The 15,775-nt window shown below is 43.6% G+C and overlaps 1 protein-coding gene across 1 annotated transcript; it reads right to left on the reverse strand.

Annotated features, from left to right (window-relative positions):
* Positions 1-3,071: 3,071 nt before the first annotated feature.
* Positions 3,072-14,187, reverse strand: itprid1 (ITPR interacting domain containing 1). Its single transcript, XM_056299930.1, has 4 exons — positions 13,870-14,187; positions 10,261-10,388; positions 5,224-5,335; positions 3,072-3,637 (listed from the first exon to the last, which is right to left on the reverse strand). Exons 1-4 carry the CDS (start codon positions 14,179-14,181, stop codon positions 3,368-3,370), a joined length of 822 nt encoding a protein of 273 aa, XP_056155905.1. The 5' UTR covers positions 14,182-14,187; the 3' UTR covers positions 3,072-3,367.
* Between the last annotated feature and the right edge of the window lie 1,588 nt (positions 14,188-15,775).

Consider the following 15,775-nt stretch of genomic DNA (forward strand, 5'->3'; position numbering starts at 1 on the left):
TGGTAAATTGTCTAATTTCCACCTGGTGGAAATTAGACAATTTGCAAGACAACCCCTATAAAAGGAATGGATTTGCAGGTGGTGGCCACAGACCATTTGCCTGTCCTCCTCTTTTCTGGCCGATCTTTGGTTAGTTTCTCATTGTACTAGTGCCCTCACCACTAGAGGTGGCATGAGGCGGTATCTGCAACCTACAGAAGTTGCTCAGGTAGTGCAGCTCATCCAGGATGGCACATCAATGCGTGCTGTGGCAAGAAGATTTGATGTGTCTCCCAGCACAGTGTCCAGAGCATGGAGGAGGTACCAGGAGACAGGCCAGTACACCAGGAGACGTGGAGGGGGCCGCAGCAGGACAACAACCCCGCAGCAGGACCGCTATCTGGTCCTTTGTGCAAGGAGGAACAGGAGGAGCACTGCCGGAGCCCTCCAAAACGACCTTCAACAGGCCACTAATGTGCAGGTTTCTGCTCAAACAGTGAGAAACAGAATGCATGAGGATGGTATGAGGGCCCGACGTCCACAATTGGGGCCTGTGCTCACAGCCCAACACCGTGCAGCCCGATTGACCTTTGCCAGAGAACATCTTGGTTGGCAGGTTGGCCATTGGCGCCCTGTGCTCTTCACAGATGAGAGCAGGTTCACACTGAACACATGTGACAGACGTGAGAGAGTCTGGAGACGCTGTAGAGAACGTTCTGCTGCCTGCAACGTCCTCCAGCATGACCGGTTTGGTGGTGGGTCAGTGATGGTCTGGGGAGGCATATCCTTGGAGGGCCGCACAGACCTCTACGTGCTAGCCAGAGGTACCATGACTGCCATTAGGTACCGGGATGAGATCCTCAGACCCCTTGTCAGACCATATGCTGGTGCAGTGGGCCCTGGGTTCCTGCTCATGCATGACAATGCTCGTCCTCATGTGGCCAGAGTGTGTCAGCAGTTCCTGTATGTCGAGGGCATTGATGCTATGGACTGGCCTGCACGTTCCCCAGACCTGAATCCAGTCGAGCACCTCTGGGACATCATGTCTCGTACCATCCGCCAACGCCATGTCGCACCACAGACTGTCCAGGAGTTGACCGATGCCCTGATCCAGGTCTGGGAGGAGATCCCTCAGGAGACCATCCGTCGTCTCATCAGGAGCATGCCCAGACGTTGTAGGGAGTGCATACAGGCACGTGGAGGCCACACACACTACTGAGCCTCATTTTGAATCGTCTTGAAGAATTTCCACAGAAGTTGGATCAGCCTATGTTCTCATTTTCCACTTTGATTTTGAGTATGATTCTGAATCCAGACCTTAATGGGCTAAGGATTTTGATTTCCATTGATCATTCTTAGGTTATTTTGCTCTAAACACATTCCTCTGTCTAATAAATAAAGATTTTCAGCTGAAATATTTCATTCATCGAGGTCTATATTGTGTTTTTAGGTGTTCCCTTTATTTTTTTGAGCAGTATATATCAACTGGTACGGAATTGCCTAAATATATCAACTGCTACTGAATTAACTAAATATATCAACTGGTACTGTATTAACTAACTATATCAACTGCTACTGAATTAACTAAATATATCAACTGCTACTGAATTAACTAACTATATCAACTGGTACTGAATTAACTAAATATATCAACTGGTACTGTATTAACTAACTATATCAACTGCTACTGAATTAACTAACTATATCAACTGGTACTGAATTAACTAAATATATCAACTGCTACTGAATTAACTAACTATATCAACTGCTACTGAATTAACTAACTATCAACTGCTACTGAATTAACTAAATATATCAACTGGTACTGAATTAACTAAATATATCAACTGCTACTGAATTAACTAACTATATCAACTGCTACTGAATTAACTAAATATATCAACTGCTACTGAATTAACTAACTATATTAACTGGTACTGAATTAACTAAATATATCAACTGCTACTGAATTAACTAAATATATCAACTGGTACTGGATTAACTAAATATATCAACTGGTACTGAATTAACTAAATATATCAACTGGTACTGAATTAACTAAATATATCAACTGGTACTGAATTAACTAAATATATCAACTGGTACTGAATTAACTAAATATATCAACTGCTACTGAATTAACTAACTATATCAACTGCTACTGAATTAACTAAATATATCAACTGCTACTGAATTAACTAACTATATTAACTGGTACTGAATTAACTAAATATATCAACTGCTACTGAATTAACTAACTATATTAACTGCTACTGAATTAACTAAATATATCAACTGCTACTGAATTAACTAACTATATTAACTGGTACTGAATTAACTAACTACATTAACTGGTACTGAATTAAGTACCTAGAGGCTCATGGATCCACATTGATGTGATTGATTTATTTCAAATGAAAAAAAAAACAAACACAAGGTTGCATTTTTGTGTCGCATTGGCTCTGGTACATGAGGTATTACTTGTAATCCTTTTTAAAAAGATGTTGTACTCATTTTTTAAACAGTTCTATGCTGTTGTGACATGTTTAAGCAGAAAATATGGCTGGCACGCAACCACAAGCTTACATTTACCCAGCCTTAACCGGTAGCTCACCCACAGGGCTGAGCGAACATAGGGCTGACCCCCATCATCACAGAGTTCCAAGACCAGCCTGCCATGTTTTAACCTTTATGTGCTTTTAACCTGTAAATGACAGCAAACTAACTAAAATGGTGTAGGGTTTAGTTACTCTGTAAGTAGGTATACTTATGTATTGTACCTTTAAGTCACACAAATGCTTTTAACGAAAAAAGGTTTGTCACAAACTGCTCCTACTGACTTTCATTCCTCTTCTCTTCAGTGCATACCTCCACCTCTCCAGGCTCTCCTCCACCTGCACCCTACTCTCGCAATAGATCACAATGTCATCCGTGAACATCATCATCCATGGAGACTCCTGCCTGATCTTGTCCGTCAACCTGTCCATCACCACTGCAAACAAGAAAGGGCTCAGAGCCGATCCTTGATGTAATCCCACCTCCACCTTGAACCCATCTGTCATTCCAACCACACACCTCACCACTGTCACACTTCCCTCATACATATCCTGCACCACTCCTACATACTTCTCTGCAACTCCTGACTTCCTCATACAATACCACACCTCCTCTCTCGGCACCCTGTCGTATGCTTTCTCTAAATCTACAAAGAAAAAAAAGCACACATAATACACGGTGATCTTACACAATGTGTTTCACAAATTTATCTCATATTTATAATCAAGGAAATACAATATCAGAAATAATTCTTGCCAAATGGGGCCGCAGTGGATGATGTAATGACCATGTCTCATCTGGGGGCAAGTAGTTTATGTGCATCATCTGTGTGTCAAACACAGTTTCTTACTCTCTGCAGAAAGCCCATGAAGTCGGTCTTGTCTGACTTGGTGGGAGAAGAGCTCAGCCTCTGACAGCCTCCCTCCGAGCCAGGCAGCGGGCTCCTCGTCGGCTCAGATAGAGGAAGCCAGGGCAGCAGGCAGCACTGGGTGGCTACGCTCTTGGTGGAGCTGATGTGGTGTGAAGACGGATCAGCTTTAGACGGCAGAAGTCGGAGCTGAGACCGGAGGAGGGACTGCTCATCCAGCAGCCTGTGGATCTTCTGCCAGGGAGGAAAAGATCAGGAAAAGATCAGTTGGACTGGGTGAGCTGGCCAAGAAAAAAAGGAGAGGCAGTACAAAATGGAGACATTTTGGATATCATAGCCTCCACTGGGGATTACAATAATAATAATAATAAAAATAATAAAAACAAAAAATAAAATCACTGCATACAGATATATTTGTTAAAGTCACCTTCGCTTGTTGCTTCATTCATTCGCTGATGGTTTGTGTGCTGATTATGCTCTCCTTCTGCTCCACTAACCATTAATTTTCACCAAGCGCAAGCATGCTATATATTCATTTCAACAAGCACGAGCATGTTATATATATATATTAAAATATATTCATTTCAACGAGCACGAGCATGTTGTGTATATTAAAATATATTCATTTTAACCAAGCACAAGCATGTTATATATATTAAAATATATTCATTTTTACCAAGCACGAACATGTTGTATATATTAAAATATATTGATTTCTACCAAGCACGAGCATGTTGTATATATTAAAATATATTCATTTTTACCAAGCACGAGCATGTTATATATATTAAAATATATGCATTTCTACCAAGCACGAGCATGTTATATATATTAAAATATATTAATTACTACCAAGCACTAGCATGTTATATATATTAAAATATATTAATTTTACCAAGCACGAGCATGTTGTATTTATTTAAATATGTTAATTTTCACCAAGCACGAGCATGTCATATATATTAAAATGTATTCCTTTTCACCAAGCACGAGCGGGTTATATATATTAAAATATATAAATTTCTACCAAGCACGAGCATGTTGTATATATTAAAATATATTAATTTCTACCAAGCACAAGCATGTTATATATATTAAAATATATTAATTTCTACCAAGCACGAGCATGTTATATATATTAAAATATATTAATTTCTACCAAGCACGAGCATGTTGTATATATTAAAATATATTAATTTCTACCAAGCACGAGCATGTTATATATATTAAAATATATTAATTTCTACCAAGCACAAGCATGTTATATATATTAAAATATATTAATTTCTACCAAGCACGAGCATGTTATATATATTAAAATATATTAATTTCTACCAAGCACGAGCATGTTGTATATATTAAAATATATTAATTTCTACCAAGCACGAGCATGTTATATATATTAAAATATATTAATTTCTACCAAGCACGAGCATGTTATATATATTAAAATATATTAATTTCTACCAAGCACGAGCATGTTACATATGTTAAAATATATTCATGTTACCCAGCAGGAGCACAGCTCATTGTGGTGTCTAACAGGCAGAGAACCCCCCCCCCCCCACCCCGCTACTTGTGCGTGTTTGTGTGTGTTTGTGTGAAGTTACTATTAAGGTTGCGTTATTAATCTCCATGGGGAAATTCAGTTACTGCAAATGAAGCCATCCTAGCTGTGACGTGTGTAGCTAGCAGCAGTGGGCCGCTGCCTTCATGCTGCGCCCGTGCACCAACTCCAGTTCTTTCCCCACTGCCTTGCTCAGGGGCACAGACAGGGGTATTAACTTGAGCATGTGTGTGTGTGTGTGTGTGTACACTACCATTTTCAAGCTGTCATCGTAGTGGTGGGCCAGTTCATTAAGCTGCAGCTCCAGTTCTCCAGCCTCCTGCTTCACTGCTCTCCTCAACTCAGCTATTTCTTGAAGCTCCTCCCTACACACACAAACCCACACACGCACACACACACACACACACACACACACACACACACACACACACACACACACACACACACACACACATGTAAAGTACATCGTACCATTTGTCAGTTTCTAAAATTCACAGAACATTGTGACATAATCGTGTCAACTCACGGGTTAAGAAACACAGAGCAGCTGAGAAGATGAGGATGTAAGAAACACAGAGCAGCTGAGAAGATGAGAATATAAGAAACACAGAGCAGCTGAGAAGATGAGGATGTGAGAAACACGGAGCAGCTGAGAAGATGAGGATGTAAAAAACACAGAGCAGCTGAGAAGATGAGGATGTAAGAAACACAGAGCGGCTGAGAAGATGAGGATGTAAGAAACACAGAGCAGCTGAGAAGGTGAGGATGTAAGAAACACAGAGCAGCTGAGAAGATGAGGATGTAAGAAACACAGAGCAGCTGAGAAGATGAGGATGTAAGAAACACAGAGCGGCTGAGAAGATGAGGATGTAAGAAACACAGAGCGGCTGAGAAGATGAGGATGTAAGAAACACAGAGCAGCTGAGAAGATGAGGATGTAAGAAACACAGAGCAGCTGAGAAGATGAGGATGTAAGAAACACAGAGCAGCTGAGAAGATGAGGATGTAAGAAACACAGAGCAGCTGAGAAGATGAGGATGTAAGAAACACAGAGCAGCTGAGAAGATGAGAATATAAGAAACACAGAGCAGCTGAGAAGATGAGGATGTGAGAAACATGGAGCAGCTGAGAAGATGAGGATGTAAAAAACACAGAGCAGCTGAGAATATGAGGATGTAAGAAACACAGAGCGGCTGAGAAGATGAGGATGTAAGAAACACAGAGCAGCGGAGAAGGTGAGGATGTAAGAAACACAGAGCAGCTGAGAAGATGAGGATGTAAGAAACACAGAGCGGCTGAGAAGATGAGGATGTAAGAAACACAGAGCGGCTGAGAAGATGAGGATGTAAGAAACACAGCAGCTCAGAAGACGAGAATGTAAGAAACACAGGGCAGCTGAGAACATGAGGATGTAAGAAACACAGAGCAGCTGAGAAGATGAGGATGTAAGTAACAAAGAGCAGCTGAAAAGATGAGGATGTAAGAAACACAGAGCAGCTGAGAAGATGAGGATGTAAGAAACAGAGCAGCTGAGAACATGAGGATGTAAGAAACACAGAGCAGCTGAGAAGATGAGGATGTGAGAAACACGGAGCAGCTGAGAAGATGAGGATGTAAGAAACAAAGAGCAGCTGAGAAGATGAGGATGTAAGAAACACAGAGCAGCTGAGAAGATGAGGATGTAAGAAACACAGCAGCTGAGAAGACGAGGACGTAAGAAACACAGAGCAGCTGAGAAGATGAGAATGTAAGAAACACAGAGCAGCTGAGAAGATGAGGATGTAAGAAACACAGAGCAGCTGAGAACATGAGGATGTAAGAAACACAGAGCAGCTGAGAAGATGAGGATGTAAGAAACACAGAGCAGCTGAGAAGATGAGGATGTAAGAAACACAGAGCAGCTGAGAAGATGAGGATGTAAGAAACACAGAGCGGCTGAGAAGATGAGGATGTAAGAAACACAGAGCGGCTGAGAAGATGAGGATGTAAGAAACACAGAGCAGCTGGGAAGATGAGGATGTAAGAAACACACAGCAGCTGAGAAGACGAGAATGTAAGAAACACAGAGCAGCTGAGAAGATGAGGATGTAAGAAACACAGAGCAGCTGAGAACATGAGGATGTAAGAAACACAGAGCAGCTGAGAAGATGAGGATGTAAGAAACACAGAGCAGCTGAGAAGATGAGGATGTAAGAAACACAGAGCAGCTGAGAACATGAGGATGTAAGAAACACAGAGCAGCTGAGAAGATGAGGATGTAAGAAACACAGAGCAGCTGAGAAGATGAGGATGTAAGAAACAGAGCAGCTGAGAACATGAGGATGTAAGAAAAACAGAGCAGCTGAGAACATGAGGATGTAGGAAACACAGAGCAGCTGAGAAGATGAGGATGTAAGAAACACAGAGCAGCTGAGAAGATGAGGATGTAAGAAACACAGAGCAGCTGAGAAGATGAGGATGTAAGAAACACAGAGCAGCTGAGAAGATGAGGATGTAAGAAACACAGAGCAGCTGAGAAGATGAGGATGTAAGAAACACAGAGCAGCTGAGAAGATGAGGATGTAAGAAACACAGAGCAGCTGAGAAGATGAGGATGTAAGAAACACAGAGCAGCTGAGAACATGAGGATGTAAGAAACACAGAACAGCTGAGAAGATGAGGATGTAAGAAACACAGAGCAGCTGAGAAGGTGAGGATGTAAGAAACACAGAGCAGCTGGGAAGATGAGGATGTAAGAAACACAGAGCAGCTGAGAAGATGAGGATGTAAGAAACACAGAGCAGCTGAGAAGATGAGGATGTAAGAAACACAGAGCAGCTGAGAAGATGAGGATGTAAGAAACACAGAGCAGCTGAGAAGATGAGGATGTAAGAAACACAGAGCAGCTGAGAAGATGAGGATGTAAGAAACACAGAGCAGCTGAGAAGATGAGGATGTACGAAACACAGAACAGCTGAGAAGATGAGGATGTAAGAAACACAGAGCAGCTGAGAAGGTGAGGATGTAAGAAACACAGAGCAGCTGGGAAGATGAGGATGTAAGAAACACAGAGCAGCTGAGAAGATGAGGATGTAAGAAACACAGAACAGCTGAGAAGATGAGGATGTAAGAAACACAGCAGCTGAGAAGATGAGAATGTAAGAAACACAGAGCAGCTGAGAAGATGAGGATGTAAGTAACTAAGAGCAGCTGAGAAGATGAGGATGTAAGAAACAGCAGCTGAGAAGATGAGGATGTAAGAAACACAGAGCAGCTGAGAAGATGAGGATGTAAGAAACACAGAGCAGCTGAGAAGATGAGGATGTAAGAAACACAGAGCAGCTGAGAAGGTGAGGATGTAAGAAACACAGAGCAGCTGAGAAGATGAGGATGTAAGTAACAAAGAGCAGCTGAGAAGATGAGGATGTAAGAAACACAGAGCAGCTGAGAAGATGAGGATGTAAGAAACACAGAAGCTGAGAAGATGAGGATGTAAGTAACTAAGAGCAGCTGAGAAGATGAGGATGTAAGAAACACAGAGCAGCTGAGAAGATGAGGATTTATGAAACACAGAGCAGCTGAGAAGATGAGGATGTAAGAAACACAGAGCAGCTGAGAAGATGAGGATGTAAGAAACACAGAGCAGCTGAGAAGATGAGGATGTAAGAAACACAGCAGCTGAGAAGATGAGAATGTAAGAAACACAGCAGCTGAGAAGACGAGGACGTAAGAAACACAGAGCAGCTGAGAAGATGAGGATGTAAGAAACACAGAGCAGCTGAGAAGATGAGGATGTAAGAAACACAGAGCAGCTGAGAAGATGAGGATGTAAGAAACAGAGCAGCTGAGAAGATGAGGATGTAAGAAACACAGCAGCTGAGAAGATGAGGATGTAAGAAACACAGCAGCTGAGAAGATGAGAATGTAAGAAACACAGCAGCTGAGAAGACGAGGACGTAAGAAACACAGAGCAGCTGAGAACATGAGAATGTAAGAAACAGCAGCTGAGAAGATGAGGATGTAAGAAACACAGAGCAGCTGAGAAGATGAGGATGTAAGAAACACAGAGCAGCTGAGAAGATGAGGATGTAAGAAACACAGAGCAGCTGAGAAGGTGAGGATGTAAGAAACACAGAGCAGCTGAGAAGATGAGGATGTAAGTAACAAAGAGCAGCTGAGAAGATGAGGATGTAAGAAACACAGAGCAGCTGAGAAGATGAGGATGTAAGAAACACAGAAGCTGAGAAGATGAGGATGTAAGAAACACAGAGCAGCTGAGAAGATGAGGATGTAAGAAACACAGAGCAGCTGAGAAGATGAGGATTTATGAAACACAGAGCAGCTGAGAAGATGAGGATGTAAGAAACACAGAGCAGCTGAGAAGATGAGGATGTAAGAAACACAGAGCAGCTGAGAAGATGAGGATGTAAGAAACAGAGCAGCTGAGAAGATGAGGATGTAAGAAACACAGCAGCTGAGAAGATGAGGATGTAAGAAACACAGAGCAGCTGAGAAGATGAGGATGTAAGAAACAGAGCAGCTGAGAAGATGAGGATGTAAGAAACACAGCAGCTGAGAAGATGAGGATGTAAGAAACACAGCAGCTGAGAAGATGAGGATGTAAGAAACACAGCAGCTGATAAGATGAGGATGTAAGAAACACAGAGCAGCTGAGAAGATGAGAATGTAAGAAACACAGAGCAGCTGAGAATATGAGGATGTAAGAAACACAGAGCAGCTGAGAAGATGAGGATGTAAGAAACACAGAGCAGCTGAGAAGATGAGGATGTAAGAAACACAGAGCAGCTGAGAAGATGAGGATGTAAGAAACACAGCAGCTGATAAGATGAGGATGTAAGAAACACAGAGCAGCTGAGAAGATGAGAATGTAAGAAACACAGAGCAGCTGAGAAGATGAGAATGTAAGAAACACAGAGCAGCTGAGAAGGTGAGGATGTAAGAAACACAGAGCAGCTGAGTCCTATTCATTGTCTGTGTCTTGTATATCTATTTGTAAGCACTACACAAATAAGTTGCAATGTCACTCTCATTACCTATCTAGAAATTGGGGAATAATTGTCTTGTGTGTTCGTGTGTGTGTGTGTGTTTGTGTGGGTGTTGGTGGTTGTACACATATGCATGCATCTGTGTGTGTTTGTTTGAGTATGTGTCATAATGGTATTTTCCTTCCTTTCAAAAAAGTGCTTCAATATCTATCCATATTTCCTTCTAGTATACATCTATCCACCTCCTGTTTATAAAGTATGGTGCAATAGCATTAATAATCCACTGTGTGACGTGGTCGGAGTACCTGTCAGTGACAGTCAAGGCATTATAAACTGATGCCTGCTCCTCGGACACTTGCTCCTCAATGTCCGTCAGTACTGAGCGGAACTGCTTCAGACAGCGCATCATCCCCTCGAGCTCCCCCAGAGAATACTGCAGGCAAGACAGGAATGAATACATGATGTCATCAACAAACTGGTCGAGTCACATGATGTCATCAACTAACTAGTCGAGTCACATGATGTCATCATCAAACGAGTCGTGTCACATGATGTCACCAACAAACTACTCGTGTCACATGATATCATCAACTAACTAGTCGAGTCACATGATGTCATCAAAAAACTAGTCATGTCATATGAGTGTCATCCAAAAACTAGTTGTGTCACATTAGTGTCATCCACAAACTAGTCGAGTCACATTATGTCATCAACAAGCTAGTCGTGTCACATGAGTGTAATCCGCAAACTAGTCGTGTCACATGAGTGTCATCCTCAAACTAGTCGTGTCACGAGTGTCATCCGCAAACTAGTCGCGTCACGAGTGTCATAGTCGAGTCACATTATGTCATCAACAAGCTAGTCGTGTCACATGAGTGTTATCCACAAACTAGTCGTGTCACATGAGTGTAATCTGCAAACTAGTCGTGTCACATGAGTGTCATCCTCAAACTAGTCATGTCACATGAGTGTCATCCGCAAACTAGTCATGTCACGAGTGTCATCAACAAACTAGTCGTGTCACATGATGTCATCCACAAACTAGTCGTGTCACATGATGTCATCCACAAACTAGTTGTGTCACATGATGTCACCCACAAACTAGTCGTGTCACATGAATGTCATCTGCAAACTAGCCACGTCACATGAGTGTCATCCACAAACTAGTTGTGTCACATGAGTGTCATCCGCAAACTAGTCGTGTCACATGATGTCATCCCCAACTAGTCGTGTCACATGTCATCAACAAACTAGTTGTGTCACATGAGTGTCATCCACAAACTAGTTGTGTCACATGAGTGTCATCCGCAAACTAGTCGTGTCACACGAGTGTCATCCACAAACTAGTTGTGTCACATGAATGTCATCCACAATTTAGTTGTGTCACATGAGTGTCATCCACAAACTAATCGTGTCACATAATGTCATCTGCAACCTAGTCATGTCACATGATGTCATCCTCAAACTAGTCGTGTCACATGAGTGTCATCCACAAACTAGTCGTGTCACATAATGTCATCAACAAACTAGTCGTGTCACATGAGTGTCATCTGCAACCTAGTCATGTCACATGATGTCATCCTCAAACTAGTCGTGTTACATGAGTGTCATCCGCAAACTAGTCGTGTCACATGATGTCATCCACAAACTGGTCGTGTCACATAATGTCATCAACAAACTAGTCGTGTCACATGAGTGTCATCTGCAACCTAGTCGTGTCACATGATGTCATCCTCAAACTAGTCATGTCACAAGTGTCATCCGCAAACTAGTCGTGTCACATGATGTCATCCACAAACTAGTCATGTCACATGAGTGTCATCCACAAACTAGTCGTGTCACATGAGTGTCATCTGCAACCTAGTCATGTCACATGATGTCATCCTCAAACTAGTCGTGTCACATGAGTGTCATCCGCAAACTAGTCGTGTCACATGATGTCATCCACAAACTGGTCGTGTCACATAATGTCATCAACAAACTAGTCGTGTCACAAGTGTCATCCGCAAACTAGTCGTGTCACATGATGTCATCCACAAACTAGTCATGTCACATGAGTGTCATCCACAAACTAGTCGTGTCACGAGTGACAGCACAAACTGTTTCCTCACTTGCCAGATGATAACACTGTATATTTCACAGACAATGCATGAGTTATTTCAAGCAATATGGGTTTTTTTAAGAATGTATGACTGCTGAAATATATCTACTGAAATAGAGACACATTGACTGCATCTCTTTGTGTTTATAAATGTTTCAGTAAATGAGGCCTCTGCCATTCTCAGCATTCATCAGGCCCATATTCACTCACATGACTGCAGAACTGACCTGACAACAAACAAGTGGTAATTTACATTTTCACCAGGCCGAGCTGGAATTAAAAGCTGAGGAGTGAAAAAGCAGCAGCAAACAAAATGACGAGAGCTTCACACATGCAAATAAGGCATTCGTATGCAAATCTCAGCCCGGCGTAAAAATGCACCACCTTTAAAACTGGCTGCCAACTATGGTAGCAAAACAACAAATATTATTTTGATTTCAAAAAGAAGAGGAAATGAGTGCCTCATGACTCATTCATCGTTTCTAATCTTATTTTGTTAAAGAAGGACTCGTGACATGGGGTCATTTAATCATCTGAACTGGTTCAACTGAGCTCCAATGAACCAGTTCCACTTTCCTGTGATATTTCAACAGGGTTTCAACATGGCCGGGCAGATGATGGTGATGATGATTACCTCTGTGTTCTCACATTGTTGGATATATCTGACCTTCAAAAATGTACATATCAGGTTTTAAATGGCCTCTTGTCTATCGCTAAAAGATTTTTTCTAGTCTTAACCCCTTCACTAAACATGAGACTGGTGTTCCTACCCCCGGGGGCTGTCTTAGAGGCCATGAAATCAACCGTGAATACCTGCAAAATGTGACCAGATCGGGCCCTCTTCCTTAAAAAGGTGAGAAAATCTCACTTATGACCCAAAGGGATTAGACTGAACCCTCACAAGTGGGACTGGGAGCTGGTTCAGATCACCAGACCACCTGGAAAACTCCTGGCAGGAGACCTGTTGATGAGCTTTCTCTCCTTGTGTAGTGTGCATAAATAAATCAGGTATTAACAACGTGGGAACAACTAAATCAACCCCCTCTATCTGGAGATGCTCAGTGGCTTACAGTAAAACACACAAACCCAGTCCAAACCACTCATCCTGCTCTCAGGGTCGCGGGGATGCTGGAGCCTATCCCAGCAGTCACTGGGCGGCAGGCGGGGAGACACCCTGGACAGGCCGCCAGGCCATCACACACACCCACACACCCACATTCACACCTAGGGACAATTTAGTAGAGCCGATTCACCTGGCCTACATGTATTTGGACTGTAGGGGGAAACTGGAGCCCCCCGAGGAAACCCATGCAGACAACCCGGGACGACCCCCAAGGTTGGACTACCCCGGGGCTCGAACCCAGGACCTTCTGGCTGTGATGCGACCGTGCCAACCACTGCGCCACCATGCCCCCCTGGTTTGTTTATATAGGACAAAAACAACTTGGGTTTGACCAACGTGCTGCACAAGTATCAAAGAGCCACAGGTTAAATCCACGATGGAAGCAGAAAGAGATAGATAGAATAAAACACGTGCCATAGAGTTAGGGTAGACAATGATGCATACAGATTCCACACACACACACACACACACACACACACACACACACACACACACACACACACACACACACACACACACACACACACACCTAGCTGCAGACAAACATAGCCACATCTATGTGTGCCACAAAAGAGTCAAAACCTAAAGAATAAAGTCAACATTTGAGACAGATATTTTTTAAAGTGTCTGTTCTGTTAGCTAAAAATACAACAGCAGTGCTAGTCCATCTTCCAGTGAAGTGTTACTCACAGGGAACTTTCCAAAAGTGGCCGTTTTGCTGCATCCGTCCTGAATACAGCAGGCACAGCGAGGCTCGCAGGAGCAGCAGCATGTCATGCTGTTCAGTAAGGCTCCGTCCCACTGCTTATCCAAGTCTTCATCTCCCAGACGCTCGGCCTCCTCATCCTCCTCATCAGGCCACAGCCCAGTATCCAGAGAGACTGACTTTGTCTGTAAACTTCTGGCTGACCCAGGGAGATTGTTGTCTTGGGACTGCCAGCTACTGGACAGCAATGGTAAGGACGGGGTTGAGGAAGAGATACCCCCAGACCTTTTTGTCATTTCTGAGCCAACCATCTTACCAGCCGTTCCTTGACTGCCCGAGGATGACACCTTTGGGCTCAGCTCATTCCGTTGAAGCTGGGGGTCTGTCCAGGACTGGACAGCTCGGAGCGGTGTGGATGTGTCCAAAACGAGAATTCTGGGGAGCAGGGCGGGTTTGGGCTCAGTGGCGATTGGGACATCCTTTCTGTGGATGATATTGGACACAGAATGCAAGGATTGACATGAAGGCATCTGGACAGAGACGGATCGACTTGATCTGAAACTACCCAGGCCATTGAGGTTGTCTGCGGAGGGGACTGATGGGACATTATCTGGAACAATGGAGGACGCTGTGTCTAAGAAGGCACTTTGGTTGTCTTGTAGAGCAGTGACTGGTGTTGAAGTGTGGGCAGAGTCCAGTGTCATGGAAGAGGAGAGTGGCGGCTGTGTAACTTTGTCTGTAGGTATGTCCAGAATAGTGAGGTCTACAGGTGAGGTAGGCATCTCAGAGAATCTTTCTGAGGCTTCAAAGCTCCTAGAATCCTCCAGTATAGGGGATGGAGTGGATACTTGGATGGGTTCTGCCCAGTAGACGAGTCCGTCTGAGTCCAGCTTCATACAAACAGCATCCACATCCCCATATTCATCATCACCCTCTGAGCCATCCACAGAGGTTTCAAATATCTGGTCTAAGCTTCTAATCTCTATTGGACCAGAGCTCTTTCTTGGTTCTAGGTTTGTTCCGCAAGCTGATTGTGGAACCTCATCGGGCGAAACAGAGGAGTTTTCGTGTGGTTCAATTTCTGTTTCATGCATTTCGCTTTGAGAATATGTTGTAGACATTTCGTGTTCGGTTTCACCAGAAAGCTCACCATGCGGTGTGCACAGACAGACATGTGGTTCTGCATCTGTTTCATCGCATACTGCCTGACAGACTGTTGTTGAAGCTAACCCCAGATCTGCACAGGAGAGCACGGTCTCTGGGGTCTGTACAGCATCAATGTCTCTCTCACTCCTTCCCTCTGTCCCTCCATCCATCTGGAGGCAATCCTCGGAAGAAGGGTTATCTGTCTTGACTCCAATAACACCTCGGACAGGTGACGCTGGAGCAGAGTCTGTATTATCATTGTCATTTTGACAGGATTGGTTGGAGTCTGTGCAGATGCTGTCTAGCTGGTTGATGGCGCATTCCAGAAGGACTGGGACCTTTCCAGCAACTACTCTAATCCTGTTGTCTGGCTTTGGTGAGGCCGAGGAAGGGGAACTCTCCGAAAGTGGAACTGCTGGAGAGAGGCAAGAGGGTTCAGCAAGGTCCCCTTCCAATGTAAAGGGAGTCGAGAGGGCAGAAGACAGAGAGGGGGCTGGAGACGGAGGGCAGCTTTCATCTTTTAATGCAGGAGATGGGTTAAAGCTCGAGGGTCGACCGGCACCGGTAGCCTCCTCCTCCACATGCGTCTCTACAGGTGCTTCTAGAGACAAGTGTGTTTGTGCGGGGCACTTTGAAATGGAGACGAGGGAGGAGAGCTCAGAAGACAAGGCAGGAGAGGACGAAGTGGGGGAGAACGGCAATGGGGGGGTGGATGATGGACAGTGGGCTGTGTCTTTTGGCTTT

Source organism: Lampris incognitus, chromosome 19 (assembly GCF_029633865.1).
Source record: "Lampris incognitus isolate fLamInc1 chromosome 19, fLamInc1.hap2, whole genome shotgun sequence".
In the NCBI taxonomy this organism is placed as follows: domain Eukaryota; kingdom Metazoa; phylum Chordata; class Actinopteri; order Lampriformes; family Lampridae; genus Lampris; species Lampris incognitus.

Bases quoted from the DNA above. Each gene is read 5' to 3' on its own strand.
- itprid1 (XM_056299930.1), bottom strand. From the start codon at position 14,181: ATGACAAAAAGGTCTGGGGGTATCTCTTCCTCAACCCCGTCCTTACCA. The intron at 10,389-13,869 runs GTGAGTAACACT...TCTTGCCTGCAG, and splicing joins CCACTTTTGGAAAGTTCCCT to TATTCTCTGGGGGAGCTCGA. The intron at 3,638-5,223 runs GTAGTGTACACA...CCTCCCTGGCAG, and splicing joins ACGATGACAGCTTGAAAATG to AAGATCCACAGGCTGCTGGA.